Source organism: Thermobia domestica, chromosome 6 (genome assembly GCF_964235325.1).
Source record: "Thermobia domestica chromosome 6, izTheDome1.hap1.1, whole genome shotgun sequence".
Lineage (NCBI taxonomy): Eukaryota > Metazoa > Arthropoda > Insecta > Zygentoma > Lepismatidae > Thermobia > Thermobia domestica.
The window spans coordinates 194,299,075-194,317,244 of NC_137459.1; the positions used below are offsets into that span (position 1 = coordinate 194,299,075).

General features: G+C 35.3%; 1 protein-coding gene across 1 annotated transcript in view; it reads right to left on the bottom strand.

Moving 5' to 3' along the window:
• LOC145687753 (uncharacterized) overlaps positions 1-18,170 on the bottom strand; it is an 810,237-nt gene that overhangs the window by 47,401 nt on the left and 744,666 nt on the right. The window contains exon 5 of the mRNA XM_081761200.1: positions 2,953-3,098. Coding sequence (XP_081617326.1) covers positions 2,953-3,098 — 146 coding nt within the window. The remainder of the gene's footprint in view (positions 1-2,952; positions 3,099-18,170) is intronic.

Consider the following 18,170-nt stretch of genomic DNA (forward strand, 5'->3'; position numbering starts at 1 on the left):
TCCAAATATTGATAAGATAATCGAGAATCAGTTTACAGAATTAGAAAACACGCATTTCTTTCCTCGTGTGTATTATTTTGTTTTCGCGTGTTGTCTGCTTATTCATCGGGGCTACAGAATACAAAATCCTCACTTGTTTCTAATGCATTCCTTTACTACCCTTTTTTGCCACATATCAGACTTCTCTATTGTACATTTTCAGTACATGTGGCTCCAATAGTGTGCAACACTGTACCTCTACACTTCACTGCTATGTTTAGTGATATTAGTGTATTTTAAATCTGTGCACAATTGTATATGGTGCTGTTTCAAATAAAATATTTTATGCTGAGTTGGCAACTTTGCTTTACCTATGGCAATACTGTTTGTGGTTTGTGATAAGGCATTTTGTTCTCATTATACTACGCAACTTTTGTTAAGATTGCTTTAACGATTTTCAAGATATTTACTTTAAACGTACTTAATTTCATGATATAATTTTTTGGATATTCATATTTTGAAGCTCCCTAGCACCTATCCTTCTGGTCCATAGCACCTTAAATTTTGCTCATGTTCATTTGTCATGATGCTTGATGAGATGTGCTATGCGGCAATCAGATTTTAGCGAAAACTTGTGGGACCCTCCCGTGTCAGAGATATGGCCACCCGCACGGCAGTGCAAGGGGGCAATTCCTATCCCTTGGATTTTTGAAGTGGTTTCAATTCCTCGAAATACACATCAAAGCATATTAATTTATTTATACACTACAGTATTTAGTATATTTATTTTAAGTATATTTACTGTAGTTAATAAAGTTATGCAATATACGTAAAAATACATAAAGAATGATCACAATTGGCAAAAAAAAAGGCTTTTGTATCTGCTAACTTAATATTGCCCTTCTCACCTCTCTAAAAATGTCTTACTGGCCCGAGTTTAATCTAGGGGTCTGATCTACTTATCTATCCTTGGATGGAAATTTCCTCTTTACGTATGGAGTCCATGAATTATCGGAGCAGTGAGTTTGAGTTTGCTCTTAACCATTTGCATATATGTAATTCCTCCAGACATTCGAACTTCTTTGAAGTTTTCCTTGGTGAATTCTATGTTCGGGATTTGGTAACAAAGTTCCTTCTGCTTGTAAGTTAATTAAAACTATCTTCTAAAATGAGACTGTAATATTCTATTATCTTCCGTGACTTTTGATTTTCACCGCTGATAATACTGTATTTAATATTAAGAGATTCACAACAGTTTGGGGTTTGGCGTTCCATTATTCTAACACATTATTTTTCCTTCAAAATTTAAAATCTTAGAATTTATTTTTTACATAAATAAACATTTTTCACGCGTAACGTCTGGGCCTTTCCAAGTTTAATAGCTAGAATGTAGACAAAATTATGCACTCAGGTAATATATATTCCTTTCATCCGTTTATTAACGAGTCAAAAGAGGACCTCATTCTAACAACACATTAATAATACAGGGTAATATATTTATATGCTTCATCCAAGGAGATCTTCAACTTCCGATTGAAGTCCTTTTGAAAGATAGAAAAGTCTCTCTTTTGAACCAAAGTAACCCTTGGCACATAAAATTCCAAGAAATAACTGAAGAATCATAAGGAAGTAAGAGAAAAATATATTACTTGTAAGGTCTAATAAGCCATAATACTCGTGTTAAGGTTAATGATTCTGAGTTATGTTCTTTCTTTGTTTCGTGTAATTTTGACAATCTTGATGTTTTAGGTAATCACAATAATCGGTAAAGATCAACATTTGAATCAGGTTGGATCAAACACGGTTTAAAAGTACAAAGCAATATAAACTTGAAAATAATTGCTGAATAAAAATACCTTAGCAAACTGTTAAACAAAAAAACAAAACTTGTTTTGAAATGTATATTAACATACAATTTTGAAATGCTAGAGAGTTTATCGGCAGTTCTGTGAACATACATTTCGACTCAGGTATCGTGGAATTCACATGGTCATTGTCAAAAACCCTATCCTACTAGGACATAACCTACCAAATCACCAAATATTGAAAGTTTACTCAAGATATTGACCGATATTTCTATCAATTACTTTAAGTATAACACATTTACTTTTTCCAAGTGTCAATCATATACAAAGGAATAAATATATTTTACTTTTTTTTTCTAAAAAACTTGGTCGGCTTGGTTGGAAACTTTTCTATATACAATTACTTTCTTGTGACTTGCAATGTCTTTAATGTAGAATTTTAACAGAACAAATAAATTATATGCATGTTGTCTATGCATTATATTAATATTTATTTGATTAAATTAAGTGAAAACCAAGAGTAAACCAACACCAAGATTTTGGACGCGATTGTTTGTTCTTCCAGCAAACGAACTTCGATGTTTTCCAATTTATTTAACATCTCTAGCGTTATCATCTAAATTGTTGTTTTCAAATATTGTTACAATCAAAGAATTTAGGTTGCTTCACCTTGAAATTTCTGCAATCCCTAGTTGCTTTCAATTTCTGTGAAACAAATTTGTAAGTTAAAATAAGATAAATTAAGCCTGATGGTTTATGTTCATATTATAAAAAAAAGCATGATAATGTTGAACTGAGTTTACACGGTTAGTGGAATTCTGAACGTTTCCTTTTTATTTTTTATTTTATCTTTATTTACTTTTTTACATTTTTAACAGATTAAAAATGAAATGCAGAGTGAAATTCCAAAGTGACACCCGCCACTCATGTGTTGATGTCGTTGTCACTCGAGTTAATTGAATACCCCATGTGTATGGGTGGGTGTGGGTGTGTGTATGTATAAGCAAATCAGAGGTAAATGAATCAAATTATGGAATACAGAGGAAACTAGAACTAAATCTCTGGGTCGCAGCTCAATTCCCTGTTGACGGTTGCCATAAACGATAATGTTACACAAGTTGGTATATTAGACTAATTACATTCTGCTTATAGTAGATGAACATCCTACCTGGAAAGTATCTGTATTCTGCCCATCCATATGCTGGTCCTGTGACATTAGTAAGCAGAAGAAAGAAGAGCCCACTGAGAATAACTTTCGTGTTTAGCCATGTAAATGTTAAGGCATGTTCTTCAGGGATCATATTCTTCAGAAATCTGAAATTATACAACGAATAGTTTTAGATGTAGATACATAAGTATTATTTTTTTTTAAATTACTTTTTAATGAAAACCAAGAAAGGAATGTTTGTCCTTTCTGCTGGTTTTGAATTAATACAAACATAAAATTCAACTTAATATTTAAGTAACATATCGTAATTAACTTGTAGTTTTATGCTGTTAGTTCCTTAATTTCTTTTTTTTTCTTTTCTTTATATAACACTGCAAGTCATTGTAGTAACTTCTGATTTACCAACAACAACGCTTACTTTCTACTTATAGGGAAGCAAATGAACAGCTAATCCTTAAGGCAACTACCTGCCAACTGGGCCGCCCGAGTTTGTTTCCCGGTGGGGGAAGTATATTCCTTACTTCTACCCTCATTCCAATATGGATCAGAGGGTTACTCAGACTCTTTAAAATGGATACCTGCGGCAAATCGTTGACACTTTTTGAAGCTTAAAACCAAACTTATTGTGGTGCGCGACATAACTTCTTAACGCGTCCTCTCTCTTCTGCCTCTGGAAGCCAAATTAACATGTCAACTCGTTCAAACTCTACACTGACTGTACTAAAGAATTTAGTACAAAATGGCAGGAGGACAAAATGGCAGGGGACATAATGACAGGAAATAAAGGCAGGATGACAAAATGGCAGGAAATTAATTTGGCAAAAATTATAACTCCTAGGGCTCGTACTTTTAGGTTTCACCTATTGTGTTTGTTAGTAGGTAACGGATCTCGATTTAGTCATTTCTGCCTCGAATGTCCAAAGCATATAAATATAGCTAAATTGAACAAGAGCGTAGAAGAGGGTAAATATAAGTTATCCAAACTTAACAAATCTTAATTTTTTTCCTAAATTTATTTCTTTGTAACCATCTTCCAATTGACATCTGGGTCTTATAACAATTTTGACTAAAATAAAATATAGATTGAAAGCAATCATATCAAAGTACAGACCTATAAGATTATTTTACAGTTACAGGAATGACAAAGTTTTTTTTTTTTTAATTTTCTATAACATATCCTTTAAATTATAAAAGCAGCTTGTAGTTGTAAGAATGACTAATTACGTACCAAATTTCACAAAATTAAATCCCCACGTTAAGCGGGTTTGCATATCCAGGCTCCTAACTATGAAAACATTTACGCTCAGTCCAACCTCAATCATTTCACGAATTCAACCTGTTTTACATATGTTATTAGGACATAATATCGATTGTGATTTATTCTAAAAACACTTTTATACATTGCAAGAGCTGTAACGTCCAAATATTTACTGAGAACTCATAGTCGTATCGGAATAAACAAAAGCGAGTATGGAACAGTAAATTAATATAACAAAAGGCAAAAAAAGATGTGCAAAGGCATACAAAATGGTCGAGTGGTTTGGGTCGATACACTATCAATCACATGTTTGTAAGTTCAAACCCTATAGCAAGTTGTTTCTTTTTTAAGTGTCTCCTATTTTCATCCGGAGGCTGAAAATATTTCTTTGAGTAACTCATTAAAAATTCTTTTGTTTCAAATTCGATTAGAACGGAACATTATATGAATTGCGAATCTTAAATCCATAGCTAAAAAAATGAAGTATACTCACTACTCTATTATCCTCTGATTTGTAACGAAACACTATTTATAAACAGTGGTGACTTCAGAAAATTATCCTCGGGGGGGATTTCAATATCCGGGTGGAGGGCAAACATTGGTAGTCCACATTGAGCACCATCGAATATATGGTCCTGAAGGCGGAAATTTCTTAGCTCGAGAGGGGTCTCAAATTCTCCCTCAGATCACGTCCTGAAAGCATCATTGCTTAAAAGCTTTTCGTAACAAATATAATATTACACTTGTTTCTCGTTCTACATTTAGAATTGGTAAAATCATAACTTATAGAGGATTATATTAAAAACACGATGGTTGAGCGCCAAAAAGGCGTAACTGCAATTTTATTAGTTTAAAGGCTTAAGTGATATGTGCCTCTCTGGCACAGTACCAAATGCTAATAACTCAGTTATACCTTTATATCATTTTCGAATAACGTTCCAAGGATAGAGATTTTCATTAAGGCGTCTTGGTACAAGAAAATTCAATCCATTATACATGTCCTCATAGCATTAACTCAAAATATGAAAATTCGACAGTTACGCCCTTTTGGCGCTCAACCATAATACCAATCATGTATAAATTATCCTGTAAGTTACCAACTTTGTGTCAGATTAAAACCCAAATATTTGTTTTCGGATTGCACTTAGAAGTAAGTCCTCTCTATATAATCCTGATTGGAAAGCCATGCTTAACACTAATTAATTAATCAATATTTATACGAATATTTTTTTTATTTTACTATTTTTACTATTCAATATTATATACACTTCATTTCCAAAATCAAAATCTCGAAAATGTATATTGCACGAGTGCAGACTCGCAAATAAATGATTATCATATATATTGGTCTCTATTCGAAATGCTATTTAATCGAATCCGACAAGAACACAGACAGAAATATCGAGAACAGGTGTAAAAAAAGAGACAAAAAAGCGTTGTACCCGGCGGGGACTCGAAGTAAGTTCGAATGGTGCTTTACAAGCCAAACGCCTTAGACCACTCGGCTATGGTAGCAACTAGTGATTGTAGCAAAGGCGTCGAGTAGTATTCTTATTACAGAATAACATTTTCTATTGCCTAAAATTTAAACCTAATTTACTTTGATATAATACCGGTATATCAATTAATTTGTTACATGAACTCGTTTTCGTTACTTTGATGAATGATGTATGTTGTTGATATAGATTCTATTACGCGTTCTTTCGTAAATATTATAGAAAGTATCAGGGTTATTTATGATCTTTCATGGAAATTGACTGGCGCATGCGCAGTACACAGACAGGTCAATTGGAAGGCGAGGAAGGAAATGCTAACACACTGCTAGAATGTTTCATCGCTGTGAAGTATAAAGAACAGCTAAAATGTGTTTTACGCTTGCGTAAAGAATCACCAGTTTAATGTTTGTCCAAGTTCTCACAAATCAACTGGACTCATGAAAAATAATTAATATTGTCATTACTGCACAATATGAGGAATAAAGAACGTATATTACACCAGGCCCGTATCCAGTGGGGTCTAGGGGGGCCGGGCCCGCCCTAAATTTTTGCGGGCCCCATCTAAAATTTCCACGGTAGGCTTGCAAATGAACTATCACATGGTGATAAACTATAATATGGTTGGTTCGGGCCCCCCTAACTTCAGCCGCCCCCCTACATTTTTGGGCTGGCTACCGGCCTGTATTACACCACATTGTTCTCGAATTCGAACTTAGCTAAGGAAGGGACAATAAACAAAATGTGATTTATTCATTCGAATTGAGATAATTCAATGAAACTAGAAATTACACAATCAAAAGGAAAAACATCGTTAAAAAGGCAATAATACTTTTATCCGAGATGTGAAATAAAGTTATTAATTAACTGAAATGAAAGTAATATTGAGCATGATATAGAGTAAGAAAAAAAGTAAACGTATTATTAGAAACATTCAAAGTAAATTCACAAATACTTTTTGAAGATATACTACTCTTCCTTAACGTTTTAACGAACTAATAAGTAAACAAGCAAAGGAAAAGAATGAAGAACGAAAGTATTGCTCTTGAAAAAATATAATAAATAAATGAAACTTAAATAAATGTTTACACAAAAAATAACACACTAGTACTTCGTGTAGTCACCTCCAGAGTCAGTAACTTCTTGAAGTCTGGAGGGGATACTAGATACAAGTCTCGAGCAATACGACGGTGTGTCACGAAAATGTTGCCACAGTTCCATAACATGATTTTGAAGAAACGTTTGGTCTCTGTCTTCACGTCTCTCTTCCCATTCTTGCACCATGTAGGCCCACAGATGTTCAATTGGGTTCAAATCTGGGGATAGAGGGAGCCACTCAATACAATTTAACTCTGGATGTTCACTTAGCCACTCTCGTGTTTGCCGGGAAGTGTGAACAGCACTGTTGTCATGCATAAATATATATTCTTCCTGTTCGGGGAAGTTTCTTTCTAAGGACGGTAACAACGTATTTTCGAGGATATTAATGTAAACACTGCTGTTCATTCTCTCAGGCACCGCAACCAAATCTCCAGGACCAGCAGCCGTCATGTATCCCCAAAAGTGTGCTGATATTCGTCCTGAAAAAGAAGTTCTGATAATATTTTGTTCAGCATACCTGGATTTCGCGCGGTCTATACAATATAACTCTGCCTTGTTGGTTAGACTTGAAAACCTTCTCGTCGGTCCAGATGACTAAGTCCCAATATGACTAAGGTTGGGTTATGTTATTCTGTGCCCATTCCATTCGTCTGGCCTTGTGAGTTTCAGTCAGGAGAGTCTTCCTAGTGGGTCTTGAACAGTGTAGACCAGCCCCCAATAATCTTCTTATTATTGTTTCGTGAGAACAATTATATTCTCTGGCTTTGTCCAAGAGGATTGACGTGTGGCGTAGAGGTTTGTTGATTACTTCTGTAACTAAAGCTTGATCTCGAGCTGCAGTTGTCACTTTTGGCCTTCCACTTCTTGACCGAGACCTGAACCATTCACCACCTTCTTCATGTCGCTGAACCCATTTCTTGACCGTTTTCTTGTCACATTCCAGATCTCTAGCAATCTGAGGCACAGTTTGTCCCATTTTTGCTCAGCCTATGATTTCTCCTCTCAGAGCAACAGACATTCTCCACAACCTTTAGAACGAGGTATTTTGAGAACCTTTTAGAAAGTTGCGTTCTGGCGTGTATGACAAATGTCGGTAAAGTGCATCTTTCTGTTTCTACTGCGCATGCACCAGTCAATTTTCATGAAAGATCATAAATAATCCTGACAATTGCTGTAATATTTGTGAACGAATACGTAATAGAACCTATATTAACAACATCATTCGTCAAAGTAAAGAATACCGTAAACATAAAACAATTTCAACAGACTATTACATCAGGCCAAAATAGGCTTAAACTTCAGAGAATACAAAATAAATTTCATACTGTAACAAAAGATTGAACATGAAACACGCTTACTATATTATTAACTTGTCACATTAGCCGAGTGGACTAAGGCATTCGGCTAGAAATTCTGAGGCACCATTCAACAGTAGTTCGACTCCCACCCCAATACAATTTGGTTTTACCTCTTCTTGACGTTTCTGTTTGTGATCCTGCTGGATTCTATTAAATATAATTCCGTAATACGCTAAAATATAGGTAATATTTGAAGTTCTTAACCTCCCATTTTTACATTTTTCAAGCTTAATTGAGAAGAAAGAGGGAAAAATGAAAGTACAAAGATTTACAATAATTACTTAGCATTTACTGTCATTGTAATTGTGGATATTTTATTTATGAAAATTTATAATGAACTAAAAATATATTTAGTAGGCTCCATTTTTCGATTCTAACTTGAAAGTTACTGTTTAGGCGGTGACATATCGAAGACCAAGGGGGTTGAGGGGGTTGTAACCCCTCCCATTGAAACTTTTATATTCTATTGAAATAAAAAGTGTTTCAGTTTATAATCTTGGAAAAGCAACAATCACTGTGTGTGGAGGACGGTTTATTTATACTACGATTTATCACTTCCAAATGTGTAGAAGATGTGACTGGATATTGTGTATAATCATTCAAGAAATATAAGACAACGAAGAGACTTCGTAAACCCTTCACGCCACCCCAGGAGGAGGAAGTGCGTCCCGCCGTCCCTCGGTTGGGAACTACTGCTGCGAGGGAAACATTCTAACAGTGTGTAAGCGTTTCATTCCTCGCCTTCCAATTGAACTGTCTGTGTACTGCGCATGCGCCAGTCAATTTCCATAAAAGATCATAAATAACCCTGATACTTTCTATAATATTTACGAAAGAACGTGTAATAGAATCTATATCAACAACATACATCATTCATCAAAGTAACGTAAACGTTCATGAAACAAATTAATATATATATTATATTAAGGTAAATTAGGTTTAAATTTTAGGCAATAGAAAATGTTATTTTGTAATAAGAACTACTACTCGCAGCCTGCTACAATCACTAGTTGCTACCATAGCCGAGTGGTCTAAGGCGTTCGGCTGAGAAAGAACCCTTCGAACTTACTTCGAGTCCTCGACGGGTACAACGTTTTTTTCTCTCTTTTTTGTCCCCTGTTCTCGATATTTCTGTCTGTGTTCCTGTCGGATTCGATTAAATAGAATTTCGAATAGAGACCAATATATATGATTAATAATCATTTACTTGCGAGTCTGCACTCGTACAATATACATTTTCGAGATTTTGATTTTGGAAATGAAGTGTATATAATATAGAATAGTAAAAATAGTAAAATAAAAAAAAAATCGTATAAATATTGATTAATTAATTAGTGTTAAACATGGCTTTCCAATCAGGATTATATAGAGAGGACTTACTTCTAAGTGCAATCCGAAAACAAATATTTGAGTTTTAATCTGACCCAAAGTTGGTAACTTACAGGATAATTTATACATGATTGGTATTGTAATTTTTATGCTTTTATTATAATCCTCTATAAGTTATGATTTTGCCAATTCTAAATGTAGAACGAGAAACAAGTGTAATATTATATTTGTTACGAAAAGCTTTTAAGCAATGATGCTTTCAGGACGTGATCTGAGGGAGAATTTGAGACCCTCTCGAGCTAAGAAATTTCCGCCTTCAGGACCATATATTCGATCGTACTCAATGTGGACTACCAATGTTTGCCCTACACCCGGATATTGAAATTCCCCCCGAGGATAATTTTCTGAAGTCACCACTGTTTATAAATAGTGTTTCGTTACAAATCAGAGGATAATAGAGTAGTGAGTATACTTCATTTTTTTAGCTATGGATTTAAGATTCGCAATTCATATAATGTTCCGTTCTAATCGAATTTGAAACAAAAGAATTTTTTAATGAGTTACTCGAAGAAATATTTTCAGCCTCCGGATGAAAATAGGAAGACACTTAAAAAAGAAACAATTTGCTACAGGGTTTGAACTCACAAACATGTGATTGATAGTGTATCGACCCAAACCACTCGACCGTTTTGTATGCCTTTTGCACATCTTTTTCCTTTTGTGAAAGCAGTTTACTGTTCCATACTCGCTTTTGTTTATTCCGATACGACTATGAGTTCTCAGTAAATATTTGGACGTTACAGCTCTTGCAATGTATAAAAGTGTTTTTAGAATAAATCACAATCGATATTATGTCCTAATAACATACGTAAAAAAGGTTGAATTCGTGAAATGATTGAGGTTGGACTGAGCGTAAATGTTTTCATAGTTAGGAGCCTGGATATGCAAACCCGCTTAACGTGGGGATTTAATTTTGTGAAATTTGGTACATCTTTCTTAATTCTCAATAATAACGGATATGGGAGAACAGACTATAAGGAACACTCTGCAGTCGTCAGAATGAACAATTATTTCCTTACATCATTAATTTTATATAACAAAACTAGCCTTTGGCTAGCTGGGTGCTCTGCCCCCAGACCCTAAGGTCTGCTCGGCCTAGGGCTTCGCATTTCTTATCTATTGGCCTTTGCATCAACAACGAATTTCGTGAACTTGCTCTTCGTATTTTCTGAATCTGCTCATCCGGAGGCTTCGCCTCCCCCACACTATCTTTGCTCGGCCTACGGTGTCGCATCTTTTAAACCTATAATTCTATCGTTTATTTTCCTATTTCAACGTTCTAAAAGATAAGATTTTATATCCCCAAGAAACGTCCGTTTAAATAACATGGGAATCTCTTCATTCCCCTTTAGACCACTAAAAAATTAAAAATATTCATTGTAGGTAATTTTCTTGTGAGTTTGTCCCGGAAAGCTACAATCATGCCAAATTTTATCTTTGTAGTCCTACAGGAAGTGCTCAAAAATTTGGGGGTGTAGAAGACGTCCCATATATGATAAATAACATGGGAAAGATTTCAGTTCCACATAAAACCACTCAACGTTGGAATTTTTTTATTTCTGATGATTCACTTAGGTAACGCTAACGAAAACGGGCAAATTCTTCATCCCCTCTTTAGACCCTCTAAAGTTAAAAATATTCACTTTTGGCAATTTTCCTGTGGGTTAGTTCTGGAAACCTACAATCAATCCAAATTTAATAATTGTAGCCCTACAGGAAGTGCTCAATAATTTATGTCAGCTTATGTAGTTTTATATATACGTAGTTAGGATAGGATATATCGTAATATTGGCTATAAACACACTTTGCAGTCGTTAGAATGACAAGTTAATTACAGTGTCATGAACATCCTATAACATATATCCTAGAATACACTGTCAAAACAAGTGCTGTCGATTTTTTGTGCCATTTGCGGTTTTCGGTTTCTGAGAGAAAACAGTTTTCTAAAAACCGAAACCGCATAAGCGATTTTCAAAACCGAAATCGCAAATGCGGTTTTCAAACCCGAAACAACAAAAGCGATTTTCCCTTAAAAAAAACGATTTCGACAGCACTAATGAAAACCCTCTGCGCTCGCATGAATGACTAAAGCATAGTCCTTATTTTTATATAACAAAATATATCATAATGTAGACTATAAATACACTTTGCAGTCGTAAGAATGACTAATTACATACCAGGCAGGCCCTATCCAGGAGGGTTTAGGGGGGCCGGAACCCCGTAAATTTTTCCAGCCCCCTAAAGTTTTTACCTATTATAATATGGTGATGAACTATAATATGGTTGGATCAACCCCCCTAACTTCAGCCGGGCCCCCCTACATTTTTGGGCTGGCTACCGGCCTGGTACCAGGTCGTTAACATCTTATAACACATATACTAGAACACAATATAAAAACATTTTGCAGTTGAACGAATGACTAATAATTACATTGGCGTTAAATTTATATAACAAAATATATCGTAATATAGAATATAAACACACTTTGCAGTCGTAAGAATGACTAGTTACTTACAGTGTCGTGGACATCCTATAACACATATTCTTGAATATGCTATAAAAACATTCTGCAGGCTTAAGAAAAGAATAGCTAATTATTTACACCGTCGTTAATTTTATATAATAAAATATACCGTAAAATAGACTATAAAAACAATTTGCAGTCACAAGAATGAGTAGATACTTACATTGTCGTTAATTTCAAGTTGTGATCAATTCCCGTAAGAATTCCTGAAGAGATCTTTTGTTTGTGTCATAATCCTCAATCTATGCTGCAGATCAACATAAACCTTTTTAGTTTTCTTGACGGGGTATTGTCCTCTTTCACACTAGGAAATGGTAGAATGAACGGTGGAATTTTCTTTCTGGAGGCTTCGTACGAGTTTCCATACCGTTGGGTGGTTGTGTCCAACCAAATGGAAAAACTTATGATTCCACCCCTCACATAAGTTATTTGTGCGAGGATTGTTAGACAGAGTTGCCTCATGAGCATTTCAAACTTCCGGCAGAAATCTTGGTGGCACTCTATTAATTCTTACGACATCAGAATTCTCAGAATTGAAATATTATCAGCAGTTCGAATTTTGGAACATAATGAATAAATCGAAAATTTATGTTGAAATCTTCATTTACCAAGTAAAAACCAAAATAGTTTAAAACCCGAGAATTCATATTATACTTTCTGCCTTTATGTACTCCTGCCATTTCGTCCGCCTGCCATTTTGTCCTCCTGTCATTATTTCCTGCCATTATGTCCCCTGCCATTTTGTCCTACCATTCTGTCCGTTCCCCGTTCTAAAGGTTTAGGCTACAGGGATTACGAGTTGAAATAGATACAGCATTGATAAATGGCACTGTGCAACTACACTCACCCTAATTTTTTGATCTCACCTTGTCCACGTTTTATCGATGTGTAATGATCTGACCTAACTGACGTATGGTGTCCAATAATTCCGCACGGCGATCAAACCTTCGGTGAGGAAGCCAGCTTTCAGCGGGCGAATGTTGCATGTAGCAAAGGCACTCGTTTTAATAACAGCATGCACTATGTTGTAAGAATACAAAAAAATGACAACGTCTTCTAGTCTTCTCGTCCCTTATTAAAAATACTATTCTCTGTCACAAACGTAATACAAATAAAATATGTCCTTCTGTTCGGATGTTCATATCACAAGCAAATGAATGTAGATATATTTCAAATTAGTTGACATAGGTACGCAATTTATAAAATCATTCAGTTCCACACGAGGATCGAACTGGGAACCCTGCATACTTAAGGCCAACACCCCAACATTGTTTTTAATTCCTAGACAAGGAAGTCTCGCACAAAGAAACATTACGTGTTATGCAGCAATTGATGAGATGTACATACAGAATACATTTTGGAGCAGTGATACAGTACTCTCCTCCGATGCAAAGCATCCTTACAAGTTTGTGGTGGGAACGTTTCCGTGTCTTTTTTCACGTTTTTTTTCATTTCTTATAATTATCTTCATTACATTATTTTTCATCATTAATTCGCATTTATTATCTCTCTGCTTTAGCCTACAGGGCATAACAGCGGTATGTTGAATTAATGATTTTTTAATGTCCAACTTATTCACCAAGGCTATGATGATGAAGAAAGATGATAATAATAATTATAATAAATGATAAAATGAAGAAAATGAGATGAAATGGGACAACCTGAGAAAAACCACGCACACGGTGTTTGTCCACCACGAAGTCCACTTAGCGAGAGTACAGACTGCTTTCTGTAAGTTAATTATAATAGATCAGCTTTCTCGTCCCGCACTATCTCTTTCTGAAAGTAGTCTTCCTGGAGCTTCTCAACGGGTCTCACAGAAGCCTTTCAGTCTTCCCGTGCAACTTTATTCACCTCCTCATGCATCAGTCTTTCTAAATCCGATATACAGAACGTATTGTTCCACCACGTTTCATCTGAGATCAAATTAACTCATTCACCTGGTGGCCCATTCCATTTACTATTTTGTAGAGTTCGTATGTTTCTCCCTTCCCTTTGAAAGGGTGCACTCTTTCCAACAGCTTCGCTAACTGTAGGAAGGAGTTAGTTGAATTCCACCTATCATTGATCCTTTTTATTGTCTCGCTTCCTTGTTCGAGTGTTTGGTAACTTGTTGTGGCAAACTGAGTGATAACTTGCTTTATTCATAACAATTGTTAATATTTTTTCTAACAAATTGAGAAGTTTATTAACAAACCATTCCTTAAATACATCAGCTGTCATTTCCTCATAATAATCGCCAGTTCCTTTCAAAAGAAACATCCGTTTGCGTTCCTGCAAGAAACGAGCGTTTGGTGATCCCACGTGGCATATAATGAGACGAATTATTTTTTCTATTAGTATCCCACTCTCCATGAGAATCTTACGGACTTTGTTAGTTTTATAGTAGTAAAAACCATGGATTTTAAAGAATTACATCCCCAACGTAAATATTAGAGACTCCATATACGATATTCTTGTATCTCAAAACCTACTCTACTTTACTTGCAGAGGAAAACTGAAGCACGCTTTTATGAACAATATATTTCTGAAAATCATCAAGATTTGTCGCTGGTTTATTTATTTTGTTGTGGTTCGTTGGCTACTCAAATAAATCTTCTCCGGATGACCTCTTGGCTTTACTGCAAATTCATGGTACAGTTTATTTGCTAAAACCACATGCTTGAGCTGTTTGGTCTTGACATTTGGAAAAGTAATTCTATGACGGTTCTCGACCATTGTACATTTTAAAATTAAGTATACGCTTGAAATACAATTTCCTGACTTTGTGTCCTTAAATTCCGAGCTTTCATACCACTCGTGATAGGTTTCTTCTGCGACATTTTTTTCTGGATATATAAATTATTTTATAACATAATGAATACGTCCTATACAATCCAGTATATATCCGTCAGACCTCGTACATGCAGTTCCAAGAAATTCGCCTGTGAAATAGATCATATGTGAGCTATCAACTCCGCTCACATATTCGAGCAAACAGGTACTATAGAATCGAACAGATAACAAAAATTAGTTTTGATGCAAGCTTTATTTTAGTCTCTTTACATCACTCAAGCTGGTCGACACAAAGGGATTTTCCCTTTTGTTCTGGGGAAAGGAACTCTAATAAACTGAAACATTGCTCCTGGCAATACACTCCATAAAGAACCTTGCGACCAATGATGATTTCAGTGGGAGGCCCGGAGGGAAAGTGCCGCGGGTCATTTCTCTGATCGTCCTGAACCTGACTTACCACTTTTAGCAATACTATTTTCATCTCCCATTTATTAAATGTCTTCTTAGGAAAATCTTACGAAATCGCCACCGCTTGTCGTACGCATGGCTTTGAGGTGATGAGTGCTCAGCATATCGAGTCTCCAAGCCATTAATGCTGGCTTTCTAAACCCGAGTTCGCTACTTCTTGTCTCTCAAGTAGCCCCCCTCTCCGAATTGTCCTCACTACGCTAGATGGACACTGAAATATCAATACAATCTAACGAATATGAATGGTCATACACACTTCCTCTGACCACGTCCGGCACTGCTTGATTTCAGTGATTTCACAAGAGGCAATATTTCAGTACTGCTAAGGTACTGGCACTCTTTTTTAAAAATAAATAACTCAATTAGTAGTGACCTCCGAGTGACCACATGTATTTCATGAGCCACAAAGAAATGTTATCTATGTTAGACGCCTTACCCACCACGGCTTCAGCTAATACTATTAGATGGATTTAACTTAAAACGATTGAAATATAATTTAAAATTACGATGTATCTGATTTTATTAATTATACTAGCTGAAATGCCCGTTCTTCGCACGGGGGAGATATGTTTATAGGATATAGGTGACTCGCTATAAATTGATCTGTGACTATTTAGTAAGTTTCGTACCTTTATGTATGAAGTGCACGGTTATGCAATAATGGAAAATTTGGCGAACGGAAATTTATTTAAAAAGAAAGGCAACAATAATGCTATTAAATTCGAATAAAGAAAATTGTAGTGAAAGGAAAGTCTGGTTTTTATTTAATGTTATTTTCATTTTGTTTCATACTTAACTAACGAGAAAGATCCATAAACCGTGACAGTTGAATTTTGATGAAAATTAGTGACAAGATTCAGTTCGAGCTGCTAAGTAACGTAGTAATAGTCACTCAATGCGCAAATGCTTCGTTGAGCTGCCAGACCGACGCCATATTGAAATCCAGTAGGCAATATAGAAGAATACCCTTAACTTTCTTTAGTACTATTTGAGCACACTGGTGCCAAAGAGCATTAAGTAATTTGAAGATGAAACTTACATGTATTTAATTTTCTGTCAATTTACCTCCAAGAAAAGTTGTTTCTCAGTAATCTATAATTTTAGTTAATTAAGCTTCTGAATGAGCAATTCTTACCGTAACTCTTAAACACGTTTCTTTGTAGAAATAGTATTGCTACTCTCTATAGACTCTTCTTGTGTTGGCGCATGGAAATACTCAAAATGGAACAGGTAAACTTCAGTGGCGCCACATAGATAATTGTGTTTAGATATGGGAGGCAGCCTTTAGTAATAGTACAAATAGTAATAGTAGTAGTTGCCAATAATAGTGGTAGCAGTCGTAATAGTATAACAAATAGTAGCAGTAGTAGTTGGTAGTAGTAGTAAGTAGTAGTAGTAGTAGTAGTAGTAGTACAAATAGTATTAGTAGCTCAGATTCGGTTAGGTTAGGATAAGGTATGTTCTCTTGTCTGGCTCCCATCATCTAGAAATAGCCCTAAGATTTTCCTTTCAAAACATTAACTAGGTTGAGGAGGACCTGAGGATAAAGATAATGATACCTGTAAACTTTAATAAAAGTTACCCCGTATTCTTAATGTACACATTCCTAGTGGTGACATTCTAGAACACTTTCGAACATTCTGGAACATTCTAGAACTACCTGGATCATTCTAGAAGGTTCTAGAGCATCCCAAAAATTCTTGAACCTTTGGGAAACTTCTATAACAATCTGTAACATTTTCCAAGATTGTTGATAATTGTAGAACATTCTGGAATATTCCATCAATAATGATTTGTGTAGAGCATTCTGAAAATTCTAGAATATTCTCGAACCTTTGGGAAACTTCTATAACAATCTGTAACATTTTCCGAGATTGTTGATAATTCTAGAACATTCTGAAATATTCGATCAATAATGATTCGTGTAGAAAGGAAAGCAACATAGAAAAAGAAAATAAAGAAATGCACGCATTGTCGTTAAAATTTAACCTTTTTTTTAGCACAGTAACACCATTGCTGGAGCGTTTTCTCCCTCTAGGATCCCTGCTGGTCTAAACCGAAACCTTCTTCATGGATGGGAGATACAGGGCTACGATATCATATAACTTCCATGGGGCCCCGGGTCTTGTTTTCGGAGCCTTTGTGTCCGCACGGACAAACCACACTCACTTTTAATATACATATTGATGATTACATCATTGAATAATTTCCGGTACGGTAATTCAGGGTTTTGTGAGGAAATTTTAACAACCACTAGGGCTCGGAAGTTGAGGACCTAAATATTGCCTAAAAGGGACCTATAAAAAGACATTAAATATCTATAAAAGAACCTAAACATTGGGAAAAAAAGACGGAAAAATAAGAACCAATTTATTTAGAATTACATATTTAATGAATATAATGCTCAAGAAATACAAGCTTCTGGAAGGTTAACGTTCTGTTCTTTTTCCACAAACTGAAGTACAAACTAAAATAATAAAATTTCCCCACCTCACCTTCCTTGCTGGAGGACATTGTTACGCTTTCTTATCTTAATAGTGATTGTTGCAGATCTGGTCTTATCACTCCTGTCGTTCAAGAATTTCTTATATTTTGAATTTTTTTTTACTAAAGAAAAGATGTTTAAGAGGAGGTGGTGATTCGAGTTGTTGGCCAGTAAATTCATTGTTGAAAGATGAAGTGCAAGAAAAGACGTTAATACCTATGAAAAGCTTAAAAAGACCAATAATAAAAAAAACTTCGAAAAAGGCAGAAAATGACAAATAAAATCCACCCTTTTTTGGCCTACAATGACCCAAAATGAACAAATATGTTAAGCCTCGTCCTCGGGCACCCGTAGAAAAGAGAGGCTT